At 40.8% G+C, this 23,886-nt stretch overlaps 2 protein-coding genes across 2 annotated transcripts in view; one reads left to right on the forward strand and one right to left on the reverse strand.

Annotated features, from left to right (window-relative positions):
• The window catches only part of PRKAR1B (protein kinase cAMP-dependent type I regulatory subunit beta), a 97,534-nt gene extending 82,816 nt beyond the window's left edge, over positions 1 to 14,718 (reverse strand). Inside the window, exons 1-2 of the mRNA XM_084295861.1 lie at positions 14,521 to 14,718; positions 581 to 751 (exon numbers count right to left, since the gene is read on the reverse strand). Of these exons, the coding sequence (XP_084151987.1) occupies positions 581 to 751; positions 14,521 to 14,697 (348 nt within the window). The 5' untranslated portion in view covers positions 14,698 to 14,718. The remainder of the gene's footprint in view (positions 1 to 580; positions 752 to 14,520) is intronic.
• A 2,183-nt stretch (positions 14,719 to 16,901) lies between these two features.
• DNAAF5 (dynein axonemal assembly factor 5) overlaps positions 16,902 to 23,886 on the forward strand; it is a gene marked incomplete at its 5' end in the record, with an annotated part of 28,661 nt that continues 21,676 nt past the window's right edge. The window contains 5 exons of the mRNA XM_084295751.1: positions 16,902 to 17,427; positions 17,833 to 18,017; positions 18,806 to 18,930; positions 19,360 to 19,475; positions 23,028 to 23,260. Coding sequence (XP_084151877.1) covers positions 16,902 to 17,427; positions 17,833 to 18,017; positions 18,806 to 18,930; positions 19,360 to 19,475; positions 23,028 to 23,260 — 1,185 coding nt within the window. The remainder of the gene's footprint in view (positions 17,428 to 17,832; positions 18,018 to 18,805; positions 18,931 to 19,359; positions 19,476 to 23,027; positions 23,261 to 23,886) is intronic.

The raw sequence follows: 23,886 nt of genomic DNA on the forward strand, positions 1-23,886 counted from the left end.
CCTGCTACATCTATTTAATTTGCAATCATAATTTCTTCAAAGACAGTGGACACAAAATAGCCCAGTATAGTCAGCAGACGTCTGAAAACCATCGGGTTACGCAGTACCCAATGAACACAGAAACCATGTGGCTGGTATGATCTAGGGAACCTACATGACCTAGGTTAGGAGAAAACTTGAGCTAGACATGACTCTGGGGAAAAAAGGAGGAAATGCAGCAATAGAAAGGGCCACTTTCCAAAACTATGAAGTTCTGCCAAAACTCTGAAACTGAAGAATTCTGTTAACAGCAAGAAAATGGCTGAGAATTACCCATTCCATTAAAGAGGGAAACATTAACAGCACACCTCAAAAAGGGAAAGAATATAAAATAGTGAAGCAAAATTAATGGGGAAAATACGTAGTCAAGGAGGCAGCAAATGAGCTGAGAAGACGGTTGAGCCCATGGCATGGACATGCTGACATGAGGACACCACACTACAGACTGATCCACGATTCCAAGCTCTATAAATTATTAGTAAAATGTGATTTATTTGATTGTCTTGTAAATTTCTGAGTTAGACAGATGGCAATACGTTACCTTTCTAACATAAGAAACAGCATCTTCCTCCGTGTAGACCTCTGCGCTGACCCCTCCTCTCCTGCGTCGGGCTTTTACCACTGGGTTGGGAGGAGGAGGGGAAATCTCGTCGTCATGAGAATCAGACTGGGAACTGGACTTCTGCCGAGCCAATATTTGTTTGCATTCTTCCTGCAAAGCAAAAAGAGACAAATGAAGCAGCTCTTATGTATGTAAGACTCGATACACTCTTCTGCTACAACTCTCAGCAACCACTTCATTTTTACGTTTATACATTTGTCAATTTAAACACGTGCACTGGTCAAAGAAAATTAAAAATTTAATATGAGCAGCAGGAAGGACTGACACTAACTACTATACGGGTATCATCAATACTTGACCTGTCCAACTCTTGCACACATAATGGAAACCAATGTACTATAAGCTGCAGACATTTCATTGCTGCTACTCCTGGATGAGAAAGAAAAAGAACAAACCTCTTTTGCTTACTCTCCAACATCACAGCTGTTATTTTCTTAGTTGTCTTGTACATATCTTGGTCTCTTGCAAATAGAACATACCAGAAGTCACATGTCGATATATTAGTTACGTTTCTTCACCTTGCTCTGTTTTGCAGGCTTACTATCACCAGAAAGAACAAAGATGCTCCCTACTAGAGAATTTCTGCCATATAAGAGATTTACAACCAATGGTATTACTTCCAAGAAAAAAAAATAAAAATCCAAGGTAGGCTCCAGAGGACTACAAAAAATGACAGCTGGCTTAGCATCAGCTGGCCAATAGGGAGGTTATTCTCCAAATTCCACATTCATGGAACAGAGTTAAATATGAAGGGGAAATCCTTGGAGAGATAGTAACAAGAGCAGGAAACAGTACACAAGATCTTCAAGATGGGATGTGAGAGTTGCAAGATGCTGTCAACTCATACACTGAGTTACCTGATTTCCGAAGAACTGGGACAAACAAGATTACCTGTAATTGTAATATTTTCAGACATAAAATCATTAAGTTTTATGTTAAAAAAAAAAAAAAGCTACAATTGAGCAGAACTGCTGGTTCTACACACACATGGCTACTGCACCTAGAAGTTTGTGTCAGAGCCCCATCTCCTGTTCTTCAGCTTCCTGCTGCCTCTTCGGTGCCTGCTCCACTTGCTCCTTCTAGCCTTCTCTGACCTTGACAAGGCAGGGGGGGAATGGAAGCGGGACGGACCATGCGTTCAGCCTTCAGCTTGTCCCATAAAGGAAACAGAAGTGTTTGTGCAGCAGGGAGACATGAGCGTTGTCAGGAGGCACACTGACTTGCACAGCAGTATTCCAATAATTTATTTGCTGTCATCTACTCTATTGTCACATGCATTAGATGCACTCTGATAGCGTTACGCTGATCGATGTATACACAGTCAGCTATCAGCACACTACTCACTAAATGACTCTAGTATTTTTGAGAGCATTTGTATTAGCAGAGTTGCAGGCTACACAAAAGAAAAACAAAAATATATCAATGCTGAGGCTCCTGCACGCCCAATAAAATCAACTTCCCTTTGATAGAGATACCAGAACCCGGCCTCTGTCTTATACAACTAATTTCCGAAGAGACTGAAGAATTACAGCTAGTAAAAGGAGGCAGTGGAGGAGGAAGGATCTGGGAGTAGCAGCGCTAGACATGTGGCCAATTACCAACATAGCCAGTTGGTCTTACTGACACAGGAAATGAGTTAGAGTTAACTCATCAGGTATGACACTAGAAGAGTGGTACAGAAAATTGGCAAAAGTTCACAGTTTTAAAGCTTGCAAGAAAAACAGATGATTAATATATGTTTTGCCACCGATGTTTACAAATGTCTGACAAATCCAGTCATGCCACTTGTCTTTTCTGGTTTTGTTCCAGTTTCTTTCTTCACCATCACTGACATTGCCCCTGTTATTAACTTAAGGAGCCTTTCACACTGATCTGCAATGTATTATTGAGAGTTGAAATAAATAACAAAACAGTATTTCCCATGTTGCATAGTTCAAAGTAACAAGTCACACATTCTTGTTTTGACTAAAGGATTATTAAAATATTTAAGAGACAAGCACAGAGATAAAATTGGGAGAGCTGACTAAAGATTTGACTTTTCAAGGTCCTGACATGCCACAGAAAGTGACAAGTTCTTTCTGATGTCTGTATTTTTATTTTTTTTTTTAATTGGGATTAGTAGACTACAACTCCTGGATCGTAGCACAGTCGAATTAGGTGATGTAAGCAAACAAAAACAAACAGGCTGACTTCAAATGTATTGCATTCTTACTGGAACTCTTCCGATTCAAATTTCAAATAATAGTCCTGTATATGTAACAAATGACTCAGCTAGATTTTCCTATTGTGTAAAATCTGCAAGTCTTATTTAAGCATTCTCATCAACTTCTTCCCCACATATAACTGATGACTACCTTGAGCTTCCTTAATTACAATTATACACTTGCAGAAATACAAACATTATAAATAAAAGTATGTGGGCTATGTGTTTTCATTATATTTGACACCTAGTCATCAAAACCAAACCTATGACTGAAGAATTTGAAATAATGTTCGTGGGTATTTCAGCTCATGGATCTCTGACAGTGTAACGTTCTCTTTTTGCACTAAATGAACAAAATCAAATGCACCTTCTTCATTAGCTTAACTGAAAGGTAATGAATACCCTTCTGAACTGTAAGCAGTTGAAATTATACTAAAAGGTAATTAATTACAACAAGAAGGCAGTCAGGTAACTATTTAATTGTATGCAGCACTTTCACAGCTCTTTTTATGCATGGTACATGCACTCACAGAGAAAAGCAATAGTTTACCCCATTTGAATGTCAAATATACACCTGTTTTCCAGTACACTCGTATAAAAGGCACTTCTAAGGAATTAAGAAATATCATCTCCTCTGCCACAGCACAGATTTATACAAGAAAGCAAGCTCAGTGAGATAAAATTAATATCGTAAAGCATGCTTTTAAACCCAAATACCTTTTAAAGCCAAAACGATATTAAAGGATTATAAAAGTGAGTTACCATATGATTCATTTTAAAAGGAAGTCTCTTCGCTACAAACTCCTTTTATATAAACAGCAGATAGTTGACTGGCTGGCTTTTCCATATGCTGCTATTTGTAGTCTAGGTAAGATTTCCATTACTGAACTAAAGAGTGCCTTTTGAAAATAAAAGCACAGACTGTATCCTGGGTTAAGCTTCCACAAAGCCGTCTTCCATATATCCTGGAGTAAAAGCTCACAAGCACAGCAAGTACTTTAAAGGAGGAACGGACCCTCTGAAGAGCAGTTCTTCAAACAGGGATCTTCAGACACGGCTTGATGTGGACGCTTGTGCAGAACTCACTTTCAAGTAAACACCTCACCATCTTTTGTTGTCATGACAACAGGCTATCTCACTCGCTATTCAAATGGCACAGATAATTCACAATGACAGAGCAATCATATTTCCCAATTATGCCCACCTTAAAATGAGGTACTGGCTTCAGTGAGTTGCTTCTGACCTGTGCAGCAGGGTAAGATGCAGCTCTCCAAAAGACAGGGTCTGATTCAGCTGTCCGTGTTTCTACATCCAGCGGCATTTTGGGTGACCTTGCCTGGCCTTCCGCTGCCAGTCCACAATGCCAAACCCTGCGCTGTACATACCAGCCCCAGTGGGCATCCTGTGTAACTCAGGGAGCATTAAATAGCAGCATGGGCCACGTGCACACAGATGACTGAAGCCTCCTGAGTCATTGCTACAGTCCAGTATGTGATATATTACCACACCCCAAACCTACAAACCATCACTGCTGTGTGACAGTAATGTCCTGTTTCATATACATCTAATCTAATCCTACTTCTGGGAAAAGCACATTGCAGCTGATTAAAAACTTAGCTGAAGTTGTGAACAAACATCTTCCCTGTGATTTCTGTGGGAGATGGACTGTAAAACTGGAGTACCATAGCTGACTTCAATGCTAAGCAAGCCAAAAACTGGAAAGGTAAGAAAATATATCATCTTTGCATCAAATTTAAAGAAAACAGAACCAACAAATACATCTGTAGTGGCCCATTTATCTTTTGGACATTCACCTCTGGCTAAGACAATGGTGCTGCAAGAGACTAATGTATAAAACACAGGAATTTAGCATGCTGTCATCAGTGCACAGGGTCACTGCCTTTCCTGATTAATGTTTTTAGGAGTTTTTAATGAGTTTAAACACTGTAAGTGAAGCAACCACAATGCTAAGCAAGTTTTTAGCTTTACCCTTCCTTTCAGACTACTGCTGAGGAGCACAGACACTTCCTGACCCAGCAGCTTTCTTCTCTCTTAGCTGGAGCATTTCCAAATAGAAATTCGCTTTCAGTAGTTCCTCTCCCAGTCTCTCCTTTCAGGCTTTGTCACTGTCTGGAAACACAATGTTTAAGTTCAAGGAAGGATAGCACCTGACAAGGCTCCAAATCACTGTATAGCTTTACAACAACATTCCAGGAAGACTTTTAAAAGCAAGTCAGCCGTTAGGTATCACTGCTCACTACCTCCGCTCAGCTTCCTACAACTTACTCATTGTGTTCAAAAGGAACAACACAAAGCGCACTCTAAATGAAATATTTTCTCTCTTTTTTTCCCCCTTAAAGCACGCTCAAAGTTTTCTGACTGACAGACCTGGAATCTGCTTTTGTTTTATCCACAGCAAATGCACAGCCTGGTTCATATGCAAGCAACTAATCTCTCTTTGCACTGGAACTGACCCAGAGGAAACACTATCATTTCTGCAGACTGACAATGATTTATAGCAAACCACTCCATTGGAAGCACAGGAACGACTGATTCCATCACTGAAAGTGAGAGAAATTTGGGAGGTCTTAATGTCTTTCCCAGTCTTTTCCTTGTCACAGTAGACAACTCTACTATCTTTTAAGATCATTCAGGCTTGTAATGCGAGACCTTTCACACAATCCTCACCATTGTTCCACTGCCTTCTGGATGTTAAATGCTTTCTTCTACAGCATCACTAAGAAATCCCTTTAACATCCACCCCTCTTACTGATGTCTTTATCCATTTCATACTTATCTACGACTTTGATTACTACCACTGCAGCTTCCTTGGCCTCTCTGCATCTTAGTTCATTCCCAATTTCCAATCTAGTCAAAAGCCTCCTGCCAAAAATCCACCTACTCTTCTGCAGCTCTTCCTGCATCCTTTGCCTACTTGAATCCCTTTGCTGGTGCCCTTTTACCTCCTGCAACATGTTAACACTTCTTGTCCTCCCCTTTGGCATCTTGCAGTATCTCGACACATCACCACCTCTTCCCTTCTTACTTTATCATATGTAAGAAAGAAAGCATACACAAGAAAGAAAGGTTATCTTACAAAACACAGACTGTATTTCTGATACTTAAAGGCTTTTATAATCCAAGAGAACTGTAGCTAACACTTCTGATTTTTAAAAGCCAAATAACAATGTATGCATGCATACCTGGTATAAAAAGGAACATGCCCACAGAAAGCTCTATTTCTACTGGATAAAAGTAATTTAAACTATAATGCAAGAATACTGTGGTTCATTTTTCAGCAACAACCAGAATGCCTAAGTCACTAAAGTTTTTAATCGCTTGATATGTAATGCCAAAGCTGCTTATTTATTTTTCATTCTAGCCATCTAACACAGCAGACACTTATTCTGAAAGAAACGCCACCAAACTTAACGAGACTTATTACATGAAGAAGGCAGAAACGCGCCACCAGAGCACAGGCAAAGAAAGTTAGTAATTCAGGTTTTTGACAAAGAGGGTATCATAAATGCTAGCATGTCATGTTGCTCCTCAAAATACTTCTATTGTGTAGGCCTACTTAGCGTTTAGAAGCATTCTGACACCCTCAGATCAAATGTGCTGCTGAAAGCAGGGATGGTTATTCAAAATCACGTGTTCCCTAGGTTATTCCAGAATGGAAATCATCGCTAAAACATTGCCACATTCTCCTCTCCTCCATAAAATCCCACTCGATTTACTCTTCACAACTTGCCAGTAAATCAAAACCAAAACATCTATGGGCATATTTTGATGTCGGGTTTCCCAGAGCTCACTTTCTCCACTCCCTAGCGTCTTGCTTAGGGGCGATGTGGAGCTGGCAAGCTGAGCTCCCTGGGAGGCACAGAACCTCCCCAGCTCCAGCCTACAAAACTGTCAGGGTACTGCTTCAACCCAGGCTGCCAAGCAGCAAGCACAGAGTCACAGACAGGCACAGCACGAAGAAAAACAGTAGTTTTCCCGCATTTCAAAACCTAACGTGCTTTTCTTAATTGGAACACAGCCAACCTTCAAATTATCTTAACTCTGCTGTGAAAACTGCTGTTCTCCACTCAGTCCTACTGCTGTTCACTTGGACGTTCCCAAACCCCATTCTGCGTGCCTAATTAAAATGAATTCATGCAGCATTAAAAATATTTTAAAAGAAGAAGCCATCTTTTTATGCAGTTAGGAGAATACATGTATTAACAATGAACTATTAGAGTACAGTGGACCACAGCATCTACATAACTTAAAAACACAAGCAAATCCAGAATTTATCCTCATGTTGGAAGTCTGTTTTGGTTTTTATCATTTTTACAGTCTCTTTCCTTGCTATCATTTCTATTTGGCATGCCCCGCAGTTTAAAATAATTACTGTGGGAAAACTGTCAAAGCTTAACTCTTTTCCTCAAGTTATCTTCTACAACAGGGAGGCAATACAAGGAAACAATATAGTTTAGTGCCTTCGAGAAAAGCTACTGCCTAGCCTTGGATAGACAATCAGCCTTAACTAAAAGGCTCAACAGTTATCAGAGCGCCTTGCCCAATGCACTATTGTAAGCCACACAGCAAGAGAATTAGGACAAATTGCAGGAGTATAGTCTCAAAACTATCCATCCCATAATCTTACATTTGACCTTGCATGAAGTGAGTTGCAATGTAGTCCAACAGGCCCCTCAAACTCAAGCCAACATAGTGAAGGATTTGCTGGACTGCAGACAGACGCTGGGCTGGACGTTCAGCCAGCTCTGCAAGCACCAATTCCAATACGAGCAGGATTTCAAAGTGGGCAAACTCTTTTTTGGAACTTGATTAGTGCAACAGGGCTTGAGGGCCCCTAAATCAGCTCAAGGGCTCTGCATCTGACAGAGCTGACTAAACTGGCTGAGAGCCTCTAACATGCTGCAGTCAGAGGTGTGGCTGAAGGGATGTCCCTGCTCCTAGCTGTAAGGGCCCATGAGCATCAAGAGAAGAAGAGTTGGCTGCTCTGTTAAAGGCAAGAGCCTTGCTTTGGTGTGGAAGTTAAATCCAGTCCTATAGAGAGAGGATGGAACAGGATGTGTAGTGCTGTAATTATCTACAGGCAGTGATGAGAACGCCTGAGCAGTGGCCAGGCTACCAGCAGCAGGCCACGGAAGAGTTAACACAGTACCTGAGCTGGCATCCTCAGGAGACAGCAACAACACTAACTTGTGCCAGGACACATCAAGTCCAGAAACCACATCTATCTTACACTATGGCATCACTGATAGGATAAGCAGTGTCGTTATTTTTATATAAATGGGAGTATTTCTTATAACATCTACTGATAGTACTGAAACCAGTTATATTTAGTCCAAGCTTCCCCTTACCGTGGAACTAAAAATGAAACAGGTGTTTTCAATTACAGTCAATAATCTAAATATAGATAAGGCACTGAATATTTGCACTATAAGCACTGAAAACTTCATCAACAGAATGTACAGACTGTACTTATATTCTTCCTAAAAACGATAACATTCATAAAGCATTATAATTTCTTCCTGAGTTACACTAGTCTCCTGAGTCTCCGTTATCATTTTTGCTTTTTTTTTTTTTTTTAAAGAAAGCTTTCTAAGGGCAAGAGCAGTTACCTCAGTATAAATCAAAATGCTGGCATCCTCCCGAGATGTAGGAGCAAGACAAGATGAATTAGCAGCACAAAAAGATGTGATCTTGTGCTATAAATCTTCACGATGGTGAGCTGCACCTGAACAGTTGCAATCTGGCTGTATGCAAAGACTGCCTGAACTCAAAGTAATAATGTAAGCACATGGGTTTGTGGTTTCTGTTTTTTTTTTTTTTTTTTAAAAGGGAAAATGGGCTAAGACTTGCTTTAAGTCACTGCATATTCTCTACCTGATGCTTAAGCTCTTAACATGTTAAATATGTTTTCCCCAATAAACATTCCTTTATGCAGTTTTACTTAGAAATTAGTTTAAACTCCATCAGAGAGATTTTTTGAATCTGCAAACAAAAGATATTGCCAATACTTTTTCTAAGTATCAGCTGTCTAACATAACACCTATTGCACTGACTCAAATCACAATCCCACCTAGCCTTATATCCTACCTATAATAGCGGTTTAGGGAAAGAGCATAAAGAACATTTCAAGCAAAGTGATCCTTCTAGCATGAAGCAATCAGTAATTTCAGGAGTTTCCAAAAGGGATGCTTTATCAAAGCTCCTGAGTTTAGCAGCTAACAATGGGTGTTCCCTCCTTTCAAGCATTTAATCTACCGGGACCATAATTTTGGTCTCAACATCTTCCTGTGACAATGTACTGTGCAAATTCAATGCACCTGAAAGCACATTTTTTTCCATGCATGTTTGGGGTTTTCTGTTTTTAAAAATTGCTGGACATCAGTTTCAATGGATTATAGCCTGTCCTGCTCAAGAAACAGGGAACTTCTGCTTTCACCTTCTTCACCCTTCACCTTTCCCTAAACCTCCTGTGTTTAGGAAAGTTTGCTAAATGGGTGTTTTTTTCTTCTACCTGTTCCAAGACTAAAACAGTCGCCTCTCCTAACAATTCTTATGGCTGACTACAGCAGACCCAGAGGTCTGACTTCAGCACACACAGAATGACCTGAGCTGATTTTAATCTAGCTCTCAGAGCTAATGGTATCTGAGAAGTGGCAGCAGCACAGGCTGCCCCAGCCTCCTCAGAACTGCAGTTATACAGCACCCAGTGCTTCCACCGTTTCTTTGTTATCAGCATCTTGGGTAGCTCAGGTATGTTCACACATGCTTTAGCAACATTTCTGACCAGAGCAGACACCACCCAACTGCTTTGCAAGCTTTAAAAGATGCAGAAATATTTTTCTTATTAATCTTTATCGCACTGCTTAGTGCGATAAAAGTGCAATTGATACATATTTTAGATAGTTTTTCTTCTGCAGGATTTTCCTTCCAACCCATAACCTCTCCCTAGCTTATCTTAAAGGAATGAGTTATACTTAGCATAATCACCTACAAGAATTTAATTCACTGTTTTGGTCACATTCTGGTGTAAGTTCTGAAAAAAAGTAAATACTGTGCAAGACTACTGTTGCAGAATAGAAGTCTGACGTTCAAATACCTTTGGTCCTGAAACTATTATACATTAAAAACTGTACTTTACTAACTGTGAATGAATTTGCAGTTTAGAGACCTAGTTTATGGCAAATCTGTCACAAACTTTGACTTTATTTTTCTGCTCAACCGGTCTGTGTACCATATTGTCTAATACCACAAGGTGGAGCTACCCAAACAACCTCATTTTGTTTCATTTAATTATAGAGGTAGGGGCCAGGGTTCTCCCAAACTCTCTTTTTTGGATGGTACCGTAAGACACGCAGCATCAGCCTGAGTCCATAAAAGCACTACCAAATCACAGCAACCCATGGCATGAAGTACCATGTGCAACGCGGTACTTCTCTTCTTGTATGTGCACAGGGCAACAGATGGCACCAAGAGAGCACTCAGATCTAGCAGGTATCAGAAATTACTTGCTCTGCCGGCAAAGCCATTGCACTAAAATACAGTGCATGCAAAATGGCTTCATCAAAATACTTGGTAATATATACCTATTACCAATACCTAAACATATATTGCAGGTTCCTCCCCTTTCCCCCTCTTTTGTGCTATTTTCTTCACTAGTTCTACTTCTTACTATAACTTTTTTTCTGTTGAAATAAAGTCCAGCTTAGCCTGGCAAGACAATTCCACCTTTGATCATATAATCATGGCACTAACCAGTCAGACACTAATGAAAGTTTTGCAATCTCAAGTATAGCTGAAAATAGAAGTCTCTGCCTGCAATTTCTTAGTAATTAATTTATTTTTTATAATGTAAGAAGTAGAGCTAAAAGATAGGTTTCCTGCTGTTTGATTTTTTTGTTTTGGTTTGGTTTGTTTTTTTTCCTCCCTGATATGCCTTGTTTAGTTCTCAAGTGAACAGGACATAATTACAGCTGTTAAAATAACACCGAAATTTCTTAGCTAACATCTATTCCCCCACTCCAAAAAAGCCAATTAATATCACTAAGGGAAGGTTTTCCTCACTTCATCCACCAACAAGAAGCTCTATACAGCCATAGAAAAATTTACAACAAATTATTCAAAAGAAAACATTACATCATTTTAAAAATCTCAGGTATCTAAACCATTTTCAACTCTTTTTTTGTGCTCAATGGAATGTTAAAGATTTGTACAAAGTAACTGTTAACATGATCAGAGCAGATGTCATTTTGAAGTTTGTAGGTCACAGCATATAAAAATGACTTGAGAACTACAATTCCAGAATACAGAAACTTAGGCTGACTCCCAGCATTACTTTCATCTTAAAGCAAGCAGGTCCTGACTGTATTAAGTGAACAGAAAAATATCTATTAACATTTTTCTACAATTATTTTCAAAGTTATACTTCTTTAAAAGCATTGTACTTGATACAATAAACTGCAAACCTAAAGGTAACAAAATTCTTTCTAACTTTGGCATTTCTCCAACTGAAAATGATGTCTGCAGAATCAAACATCAAACTTTAATCTTTAACACTTTATTCTTAAAGTATTTACTCATGTTCTCACTTTACAGCTCTCTCAGGCTGTGTCTACACTGTGAAATACAAAAGTGGCCCAACCACGGGCCAGAACACTAGCCCAAGACAGTCTGTACCTCTTAACCATTAGCTCATTCCCTGGCTCTGTTCTGAACTGCTCTGACCGACTCCTGCCAAAACAAACCTGCTCTTAGACGTGTTAGACCAAAGAATGATATTTGGGGCCAGTGTCGTGGGGTCAGGGGTTAGTCCCTGGCACTCCTCCATCTAGCAGGCTGAAGGCAATGGACCTAACTGATGTCATTAGAAGAAGAATAGTTAAAAGCATTGATGAACTGGTCTGATCTTGCATATGATAATAAATTTTGCTTTTCTGACTTTATTTTATGAGAACTAGCAAAATGAAATGAAATTTTTTTTTGTACTCACCTCTGAGGTAGCTCCAGTACACTGATGTGGATCAAGCTCTACACATTTTCCATGAGCTCCTTTTTTAATTACTGGGAAAATATCCCACACTTCATCTCTAAACTGCCCACATGTGTTTTTGACAGATATACTGCTATTCTGCTGCTCTCTTCAGTGGAACATATTGTCTATTTTAATTAGACTGTCTATTTTAACATGACTGGAAAATAACCCCAGAATACCACACTGTAGTGGAAAGAAACATTACTTTGTTTTGGAAAATTATGCTTAAACTCAAGGATTTTCACTCCTCTCCCTGCACAGGAGCAAAGTAAAAGTACACACACTGAGTTAATAGCAAATATGCCATATCATGCACAGCCCATTCCCATAAAAAAAACCTGTAATAGACAATTGCTAAACTCACAATTAAATTAAGACTCCTCAGCATAACTACATATAACAAGTATCTTCAAAAAACAGGATAACACTTATTCAAATGACTTCTCTACCAAGTCAATCAAAATGTGGATATCCCCCACATTTACATAATTAGGCCTTGATTCTGCAACTAACCTACGAAAACTCATTGTTTTCTCGCTAAAAAGGGCTTTTCTTGTCATTGTTGCACAGGAACACTGAATGAACTGGATGATGCTAGGAACATAATTAAGCTTGTTCATATCCAACACCAGGCAAATAGAAACCATGTCTCCCTTAGACCACCTCTGTGCAGAAAGAAGAAAAACACTGTAGAAGACCCTTTAAATTTACAACTCGGGAAGGGACAGCTACTCTTCTGACCACAGACTTCCTTCCACAATATTACGCAATCAACCAAATCAAAATATTATCCTCCAGCAGAAAACCCTTTACAGTGCAAATCATCCCAAGAAAGTCCTCAAGAGATGGTTGAGCAAGGAAATCAAACTGCTGTGGGAAGAAGAATTACACTGCTGGAAACCTCCAGAAGCATCCTAAAGGCTTTAGACTCAGCAGGCTTAGCTCACAGGCTGCTCTACAGGAGTCAGTAACAAGATTGCTTGCTTCCATACTAGGCATGACAATCATTGAATTTGATGTTTTGGGACTGGCTGTTTCTGAATCATCTCTCGTGATATGCAATAATATAATCAATATCCTAGTACAGAATTCTAGTATGTGATGTTCTTTGGGAAATAATAGGAGATTACATAAAAGAACATAATTTCTCAAGGGTAGGAGCTGACAACCTCTCTGAATTTGCCTGTAATGTGTTAAGATCAATAAAGCAAAACTCCTACAGAAAAACAACTCAAGTAATCCCAATAGTTATGGAGAATATTCTAAAATACTACAGCAAATTTTAACATATTTTGCAAAAGTGATACTTATCCTTCTAGGCAGGAAGTTCAGAATGGAATACATTAAAATGGAAAACAATTCATAACACAATAAAGGAAATGCAACAGATTTAATTCTCTTCAAATGGGTCTTGCCTCTCAGAAGTTTAGCATATGCAGAATCAAAAGAAAACAAAAAAGAAATTATTTTTTTAAATAATGAGCAATACAACACAAAATATTTTGTACTTCCTATCCCTTCCTGATGTTCCAGGCATTCTTACTAGGTTTCCAATAGAGTAAACTGTTTGCCTTTTTTTTTTTTTTTTTTTTAAAAGCTACACAAATCTGGTATATACCCACCCATACAAAAAATTATCTGAAAAGCAGAGAAACAATGAGATGTATACAATGCTTGTATCACCAGTAATATATCAGCACTACATTTTATTCACTAGTTAATTGTTCTTGCTCTGTCCTTACAAAATTCTGTTCTTTGAAGGAAAAAAAAGAAAAAACTACATAAAACCTGTATCTTAAGCCTACAAACCTTATATACTTCTATTAAAAAAACAATAATAATAAATTGTCCTCTTAAATTAAGTATATGAAGAAGATTTCTGATAGACTGAGGACTTGGGTACCTAAGAGTTTGCAGCCCTATCCTCCCATTATTTCTAGATAAGTCCCATTCCCAGAGAAAAGCTGTGCTCACACAATATGCTCTTCCTGCAAAAGACACCAGTACATCTCAGTAAGGATCTGCCTGAGAATGTTTTAAAGTATGTTTGCCCCTCTGCACTGCTCTTGAAAGCAGACATAGTATATGAAATCTCTCTGAACATATCTCTTGATGGAGGATCCCAAGATATGCAATACAGACCAGAAAGAATAATAAAATGAAGTAATCAAACTTTAAAGGTTTTAAGAACTTGCTTGTTCCCTGATTTTGTTGGTTTTCAGAGGCAAGGGAAAACCACATCACCTGACACCAGAATGAACAGGGAACAGCAGCACTTTTTGCTCTTGTAGGCAAGTTCTTCCTATAGATCAAAGTTCAGCATGCCATGTATTGTAACACAATGCATGGTTCTAGGTTTTTGGGTCATTTTAACAAGTTCTGTCTGGCAAGAAATTATAATCTTGGTATCGCATCATTTTATATACTATCCAATATAGGTAGGCATCAGCAAACACAGGGCTGAGGGGTTTTCTTAAAACCTCTCTTTTTAAGAGTAGCTTGCTAATTAAGATTTAAAAGGAAAAATGTACTAAAATATATGAAACTCTTTAAACAATATTTTCAGCTCAAAACCAGAAAATTATAAGTCACCTGAAAACCACTGACCTTTTCTAATTTTTCAAAGTGTTCTCTGAGGAACTTCATGGGTCGATCTGGTTTTGCTATGCAAAGATTTACGATGCATTCTTTTAAAATCTGCTGGATGTTGTGCTTCTGAACATAGAGTTCGCATCCCTTCAGGCTCTCGTCTTCTTCCACATTGCAGGAAGAAGCAGCAGCCATCTTCAGGCTTGTAAACAGTAAACAGACCTAGGTTAAGAAAATGGTGCAAGAAAGAGAGAAAAGACAATTCTCAAATCCTTTGTCAGAGGAACGTGGATCAGCGAGGATATTCTAGCACTGCCTGTTGCCTATTCACAAGCTGACAATTCAAAACATTTTAATGTTCCGGAAATGCTGAACCGTGTCATCTTCGTAAAACCAACACACCGGGAACTACAAAAAGAGCATTTTAACTCCCGGCCACTTGCCAACCCTTAGAAATAACGGTGCAATTAATCACTCAAGGCCGTGAGCTCCAAAACCACTTACCAAACGGCGGCTTAAAGCCTTACATTTCTGTCCCCTTACAGCCTCCCCCTCCCAGAAACCCACATTTGTGTCCCGGGAGGATTTGGGTCTCAGGTAGACCTCGCACCTCGCCCTCTCCCTTGGGGTTTCCAAGCCGGGGCAGCCCAGCCGAGGCGACGCGGGGGGACGGGGGCTGAAGCGACACCGGCCCCGGGGCATCCCCCAGGTAGGGCCGGGGCCCACAGCAGGACCCCGGGGAGCCATCACCCGACCGGGGATGAGCCTCGAGGGGCCTCCGGGAGGCTGCTGGGCCCGGGGAGGCTGCGGGGAGGCCGCCGGAGCCTGATGCTGGAGGCCAGCGGGTAAATACCTGCCTTGCGAGGCCGGCACGGCGGCGGCGGCTTTCTCCTGCCCTCCTGGAGGAAAGGGCTCCCCCGCCGGTATCCGCAGCGCAACCTCCTCCTCTTCTTCTTCTTCCTCCGGGCCCCCCCTCGCCCTCCCGCACACAAAGGCTCGGGCACGGCCGCCGCTCAGCCGCAGGAAGCCCCGCCGCTGTCACTCACCGCAGGCTCGGCCTCCCCGCCGCCTCCGCCGCACCGGCAGGAGGGTTTGCACGGCCGCGGAGCCGGGGGTGTCCCCCCCCGGGGTGTCCCCTTCCTGGGTGTCCCCTTCCCTGGGGTGTCGCTGCAGGTCCTGGCTCCCTGCCCCCGGAGCCGGTCTCAGGGGTGCACAAAACACCCCCGAGGGACCCCAAAACGCTCCCCGACAGGGTAGGAGCAGCGTCGTGACAGAATAAATTCAGCACAAGGGTATTTTAAAGGATTGATTTGAAGTAGTTCCATAGTTTATTGCATCTTAAATTAAGTGTGATTGCTCAAGGAACGAGATCCCGATGAACGTGTTTAGTTAGACGGGTTGGCTGCCCAAGCTGGGTCATCCAAAGAGCACATGAAGTGTTGTGTAAAGCACACAAATGCCTCATGAATATGATGTAAGTGCACATAAATGCCATACGAATACAGTATGGGTACACGTAAACTCGGTGGATATTAAAAAAATATATAATGGTGTAATAGAAACCCATGCCTTTGCTAACAAGGCAGTTCTGATCCTCCCAGGGGAAAAAAAAATGAAGGGGAAAACAATGCAAATTGAGTAATTAGGGCTCGAGAAGAGCTCCAAGATCACCTGGCCCAACCATCCCCCTACCACCAATGTCACACACTAACCACGTCCCTAAGAACCACGTCCAACCTTTCCTTGAACACCCCCAAGGGCGGGGATGCCACCACATCCCTGGGGAACCCATTTCCAATACCCAACTGCTTTCTGAGAAGAAATGTCTCTTCACTTCCAACCTGAACCTCCCCTGGTGCAACTTGAGGCTATTTCCCCTAGTCCTATCACTAGTTATTTGTGATAAGAGGCCAGCCCTCAGCTCACCACATCCTCCTTCCAGGTAATTGCAGGGATCAATAGGGTCTCCCCTTAAGCCTCCTCTTCTCTAGACTAAACAACCCCAGTTCCCTCAGCCACTCCTCACAGGACTTGTAAAAACCTCCACAGAGCCAAAAACCAACCAGACAAAAAACAAAGCCACCACGGCACCAGAAGCTCCCTGCTCCACAGGGGCACGGCACCGCAGGCCTGGCCGCTTTGCTTTGCTCTGCTCCTGCCCTCAGCCTCAGCACCTTTACCACCACTCCACGGCTCTGTGAGAAGCCGATGCCCTCCCTCCCCGCTGCCCCCACCGGCCCTGAGCCGCCCCCTCAGAGCAGCGCATTCACCCCCAACCCAGGCCCCCCTTAGCGACGCCGGCCCGGCGCGGCCGTAAAGAGCGCGGCCGTAAAGCGCTCCGCCCGCCGTCGTAACGCGGCCTTAGCAACGCGGCCGCGCTTCCTTAGCGACGGCAGAGCATGGCGGCGGCGGCAGAGGTGGCGCAGGCCCTGAGCCGGGCCCTGAGCTCCCTGCAGGGCCCCGACTGCGGCCGGGCGGCGCGGCTGCGGGCCCTGGAAACCATCCGGGCCGAGGTGCAGGAGCGGCCTCTCCCGGCAGCCGTGGTGCAAGAGGTTTTCGGGGCGCAGCTGGTGCGGCCCCTGGCGCGCTGCCTGGCCGGGGACGCGGCGGAGCGGTGCCGGGAGCTCGCCCTGCAGCTCCTCCGCCACGGGCTCAGCCACGGAGATCGGCCCGAGGAGGCGCTGCCCGTGCTCCTGCCGGCCCTGGCCCAGCGTCTCTGCCCTCCTCAGGGCTTTGAGCCCTGCGAGGAGCTGCGCCTCGGCCTGCTGGAGCTCCTGGGCCTCCTGCTGCAGCGCTGCGGGGCCGCCGTGGCCCCCTACCTCTCCGACGTGGTCCGCATCCTCCAGGCCACCCTCCTGGACCACTACGCCGAGGTCAGGCGTGAGAGCTGCAGGTGTGCTGTGGCCTGTGCCCAGGCTGTGCCAGGTGGGAACCAGGGATGGGCGAAGAGGGGGCCATGGGCTGATGGGGGCTGCGGTGCCCAGGAGGGGTAGGGGTTGAGGTAGGGGGCAGTAGGAGGTTGTGGGGATGCTGCCAGGAGGGGATGAGAGATGGGCAGTTACACACACCCTCACAGGAGCACTCTGTAAGCCTTGGGGGATCCAATGGAGAAGAATCAAGCTAGGGATGGATGCTGAGTAGTTACAGCATGTGGGTGATAGCATTTGTGTGTGGGAAGTGCCTGTGGGCTGCTGTTCAGCACTGCTGTAGTGCAAACATTAATCAGCTTGTTTTTAGTGTTACAGAAATCATCTTGCTCAAGATCTGTCACCCACCTAGAAAAAGGCTTGCCTGAAGTTTCTCTCTCTCTTTCTCTCGCTCCCCTTACAGAGCACTTCCACATGCAGTCAGAATCTCTGATAAACCCGTTAATGCAAACAATTTCACACCAGCACTACAGAGTCCGCGTCGATGTAATTCAGGCTACGGGAGCAGTGATACAATTTGGAAATGGAAAGTCTGTGGATGATGTTCTGTCTCACCTGGCCCAGCGATTATTTGATGAGATTCCCAAGGTGTGGTTTTTCTTCTTCTTCTTTTTTTTTTTTCCTGGATTTATTTCATATCTGATTTTTTTTTGTTTGTTTTCCCCCTCAATTTTCAGCTTCCATTCATTTGGATGAGGTATGTAAATATGTTGCATACAAGCTTGATCAATTGTAAACTATCCAAAAGTAAAGTGGATGACCTGTTCATCTGCTGTCTAATTAATTCTGCAGGCTGTTGAAGTTTATACATACCTTCTTATTTTAAAGGGTGTCTTCAATTCTGTCTAAATTTTTTTGACATCAAAAGAATTTCCTTTCATAAGCTGCAGTTGGAACAGTCATTTTGAAATGTGCTACATAACCATAACTAAAATACTTTATTTTTGGAGCGGGTGCATTCCAACTGTTTAGCATAGGCTTCCTTTAAAGTAAATGAAGAAATGTCATCTGGAGACATTCTGGACTGGTTCAAATTCCACAGAAATTTACATTTCTCACATTCTCAGAGATATTCTAACCACAACAATTTAGGGTGTTCTGGTTTAGGTCTGTATCGTGTCTTCTTGGAGATGTGCTTTTGTGCAGCACATGGTCTAAGACTACCTAAGCCAGAGAGAGGACACAAGAGGGAGCATGATATCTTGCATGATATGTAAGATGCCTGCTGCAAGTGAGAAAATCCTGGATTCTTGTAATTTGTCCTGAGACTATTCATGCACTTGATGCAAGTCTTTTATACTTAAAGCATTTTTTTTTAGTGTTTATCTAACCTAATTTAAAAATATATATATTTTTTTCCTTTTTAATCCACGTAGGTTCGACAAGCTGTTACAACTGTCATTGGAGAATGGCTGTTGCATCTACGAGACAGATACTCGTATTTTCACAAGCTGATTCCTCTGTTACTTGGAAGCTTTACTGATGAAATTCCCGAAAATATGTAAGCAGAACCCTTCTGTTTTTTCTCCTTTTTCTTTTTTTCCCCTCTGCTCCCCTAAATAAATGGCTCATGTGGAAGTATTTCTGTATTCATGGGTGCATTGCTTGGAGAAAAAAACAAACAAACTTGTTTTGTTTTTGAACCTATTTGTGATAGTGTTATCTTTGGTAACTTTTGTTTGAATGCTATGTTCAAGTATGAGAAATGAAGACAGTGAGAGAGACAAAGACAGAACTCTCTTTGGAAGAGATGACCTCTGTCCACTGAGTACATAAACTAATATGCCTGTTTAAATAATAGGAATACTTCCCATCCTTCCAGCTGAATTCAAGTTATATTTTCCAGAAGTTTCATTTTAGAGTGTTTTCCTGTTGGGGACACAATGTTTTAGTTTTTGTTTTTTTAATTTATTTTTTATTTTATGCCTAGGACACTGGCTTGGACTTACTGGGAAAAGATAGGTTTACAATGGGAGAAAGAGAATGAAGAAGATCTGAAGGATAAGATGGACTTTAGTGTTTCACCATCTCATTATCCCAAAGGAGGTAAGTGTCGCACAGAAAGTGTTGTGTTTTTTATTTCTTGAATAATCTTGAATCCCTGTATCCTGGAACTGCAGCGCAAGTTGTGTAATACTCATTACAAGATGTAATATTTGTTAATGTGTAAGGGTAGCATAGACTAATGTTCAGTGGCAAAAGTGATCTTCGGTAAAAGAGGTGGTGGGGGTGGACAGGCTTAGCACTGTTATAAAAATAGCTCTCATAAGAACTTGTATTTAAAAGGGGAAAAAAGGGATTATGACCTGAGAGAAGTTGTACTCTTTTGCTAGGAAAAAATGATGAATAGAATTTAGTTTCATTTCCAGACATAGAGAGAGAGAGTTACACATGATATATGTAACTGAAAAAGAGATAAAGGAATGATGTAGAAGCAGCAGAAAGTTCTGTATTAGCCAGCAGCCAGGTGGAGAATGGGCACAGAGATGACAGGAAAGCAGAATGAAAGAACCTTCGAACTGACTCCTTGAATAAGTCACACCACTAAATATACAGAATTTTCATGGAAGAAAAATGAAATTATTTCAAACTTCTCCATAAGATACTAGAATACTAACTTCAATCTACCCACATACATGAAAAGTACAGGAAAAGAAATAATAATTTCCTTTATTACACACACACACACACACACAAAAAAAAAAAAAGATATGCAGCACAGGTAGATAACTTTTTACTACCGTATGATTTATAGGTAGTATTAAAAATGATACATTTGCAGTAGCATGAAGCATGTTTCCCATCTCAGGTTCATAAAGTTAATGTTTAAAAATATGCATATGTGTGTTGGTGAGAGAGAGGATTTAAGTGGGTCATTTATTGATTTCTGTACTCATATTTAACAGAACAAAAACTCTTTTGGTGTGAAAGAACAGGTTCATGCTTGACTTGTGCCTCCCTGACAATCACATCACAGAATCCCCAGCAGCAAAATCCTTTCCATGACAGTTGGTTCCGGAGTCCTTTCTCCTTTGAAATTACTCTTCTTTTTCTTTTCTCCTCTTTTAAAGTTGTTTTACGCAGTAATGGTTGAGTGAAAGGGGAGGCACTTTATGATGGTGACTGGTTTGACAGAACTCTTAAGCTTTGAAGAGTCAAGTTGATCTGTTATCAGATATATTGTATATTTCTTATATTTTTTCCTATTTGATGTGTAATAGTACCTTAGGGGTTTGGAAATGGTAACAAATGCTTTTACTTCCACTAGTGATGGCAGAAACCCTTTTTTTTTTTTTTTTTTTTTTTTTTTTTGTCAGATAATTTTTTAATGTGTATAAACTGGTTGAGCTCCAGCCACTAATTTTGTTATGACACAGTGAAGGTCATCAAAGTGCTTAGCCCTTCTGATGGCATTATAGCAGATATATAGCCAGTGTTCTAATACTTGAAGGTAACTAAAGCTGTGGTGAAAAATGTGGCGAAAAAAACACAGTTTACCTGCACTCAGATAAGCGAAGGCAAGGATGAGGGAGAAGAGTGAAAGAAAAAGCTTTATGTGCTAGTCCTTCAAAGAGTTGCTCCCGTTTTACTGCTAATACTATTCTTACTCTGTTATCTCTTGTGTGGGGCTTTGTTTGTTTATTGGTGTATATGCAGACTTTTTAAAAAGAGGCATCTATTGATTACTTCATACATTAAATTCATATGTACTTTCTGAAATCTTCTTAGCACAATAAATATGCTTCACAAATTTGGGCAACATTCCAGCCCTGCATTTCACTGACTTGGGTGGTAGGATTATGCAGCGAAGGCTTGAGTGTGATATGTGTGTGTGTTATATGTTTATATGTCAGGCTTTATGTGACAAGAGAGAAGAAAAATGAGAGGAAAGGATGATTGGCTACCTAATCTTACAGACATAAAGCTTTGGCAAGGAAACTATTATACCTTAGTTTCAAGTAATAATTTGTGGTATCTTGCCACAGTTTGTGTATGGATGAATTGTTAGTACGTGTGTTCTTTCCCCCGTGTCCCTTCCATACGCATGTATTTTGTATAGTATGATAATGATGTATTTTAACACTTTGTAGCTGTCTCTTTTGACTTACAGCCAAATATTCAACATTCTGGAATGTGTTTTCCACTGAGCTTATAGTACATTTTACTTAGCCATCTTTGTCCAACTCTCAAACTAATGAACCTGACATATGAGCCTCCCTGTGCTTTCATCTTGTGATGACAGATACTGCAGGTCAGAGGAGGAGTAGAATTAGACCTCATACCTGGTGTCATCTGAGCAACTGAATAGCTTTCCATTGAGCTGCAGTAGTCATTGCCTAAGGGTACAGGTGCAGACAGTTTGTAGCAGGGAAGTCTTTGACAGGAGTAGCTACAGGGATAAATGCCTGCATTTGAACATCTGAAATGAAGGAACTGCTGATAAAGAATGGTCGGATCCTTCAAATAAAATTCTGCCTCAGGTTCAATAGGATGTCCATCAGTATTTGCTGTCTTGAGTTGATTTCTTTATTTGACCTTTTGTTATTCATTGCCAGTTTTCATAATCCAAAATGTTATCCTCCATTGACAAAAGAGGTAGCAATTCATACCCTGACATTTGTATTTTATTTTATTTCTGCTGTAGATATTTCATAGTTTTGAATATGAAATATATGAAATATTTCATATTTCGTAGGCATTTCTGTAAGCCTTTTATATTCTTCATACGATTTACTGTAGTCCATTTAATTTTCAGCATTTGTATTTATATGGGCCAATGCAGGAAAATATCCTGAGCCTGCATAGACCCTCAGTAGTCAGATTTTCATGTGTTGGGGTTTTGTTTTGTTTTAATATATAGTGGTTTTTTGTTTGTTTCTTTTTGTTTATAATGCTTAGTTTCCTACTGTATTTTTTTAATTGCCTTTTTCAGTGCCATTTTCTTGTGTTTTTATTCACACATCCAATACTGCAGACTTGTTTTTTGGCTAGTAACTTCCCTGTCTACTTCTAATTTGCCTGTCTCTTCTTTAGCTTTTTCCTTTAGAGGGCACAATTGATACTGTCTGTTATAATGCAGTTCGTGTCCTTTGTACTATTTATGACTTCTGCTTTTCCCTCCCCTCCAAATTATAATTTAACTCAATGATACCACAGAATTTTCGGAGAAGAATCTTACTTCTGTTTTATCTGTTTGTTTGTGGGTTTCATTCTAATTCTTTTAAAGACATTGGTGCTGCTATAACATTTAAAAGGAAGTGATGAGGCCACAATTTCCAAAGTGGGTAGTGTTCATGTAAATTCTCTTCCCTCTCCCTTTCTGCAAACATTTTATAGGATATAGTTTAAACAACTTTACAGTAATAAATGTATACATTTTTAGACTTGAGTGGAGTTAGAATTTTGCAATATATTAAAGAAATACAGCTTGCAGATGTGAAATCCTCCGCAGCATTTGGAATATTTTGTTCCATACTGAGGCTTTTATCTTGGAGCCCTTAGACTTTTCTAAGGCTTAGCATGCATTAGCTTTTCCTTTGATATTTCTTTCATTGTGTTTTTGATTATATGTTTGTTTTGCTTTGTTTTACTCTCTAGTGACACGACCAGGACTAGGTTGTCGGGAACTTGTGTCAAGAAACCTCTCCAAAATTCTTCCAGGCCTCTGTCATGATATAACAGACTGGGTTGAAAACACAAGAATAAAAGCGTCCCAGCTTCTGTATACGTTATTGCTACATGCAGAGGATCACATAACACAACACATGGATCTGCTGCTTAGAACTTTGTACCAAGCATGTTTGGATGAAGAAAGTGAGGTAGTTAGGAATGTAAGTACACTCTGTCTAAATATCTGCTGTATGGTAAATGAAGCCCCTAATTTTTATGGTCCTGAGTGTGTCTTGTGAAGGATGGCCTTACCCTAGGTCACTGGAAATTTCCCATGACTGCAGGATCAGGTTTTAATAGTATTTTATGTCAAAAATATGTGAAAATTATAGTTACTATGTTAAAATCATTCTTGTATTGTTGGTATGAAGACCAATAATAAAGTTATTTAAATACTGTTTAGTTTATATGCGAACCCCATGAAGCATTAATAACAATCTACTTAAAAATCATAAGCAGAAGATTAAGAGTCTAAAAGGCTTGGGGCAACAAATTCCATTTAAAAACATGTGCAGGTCATGCCCTTTCAAGTTAATTTGACTTATCTTCCCCTACCGTATAATCCAACCATAATTCCAACCAGATATTGAGGTATGTTTATTCCATGTGATATCCATATTCACTGTCTGGATACTTGAGATAATACTTGTAAAATATCTTATTTTTTTCATTGTTTTTGCAAGGAATAGGTAGTGTCCTTTTTTTTTTCTAACAGTTTATCAAACAGTTGATGCTCTCAATACTTGGTTCAATAATAATCAATAAAATGCACGTTGTTAAAAACACT

The sequence above is a fragment of the Netta rufina genome, assembly GCF_964035555.1.
Source record: "Netta rufina genome assembly, chromosome: 15".
In the NCBI taxonomy this organism is placed as follows: Eukaryota; Metazoa; Chordata; class Aves; order Anseriformes; family Anatidae; genus Netta; species Netta rufina.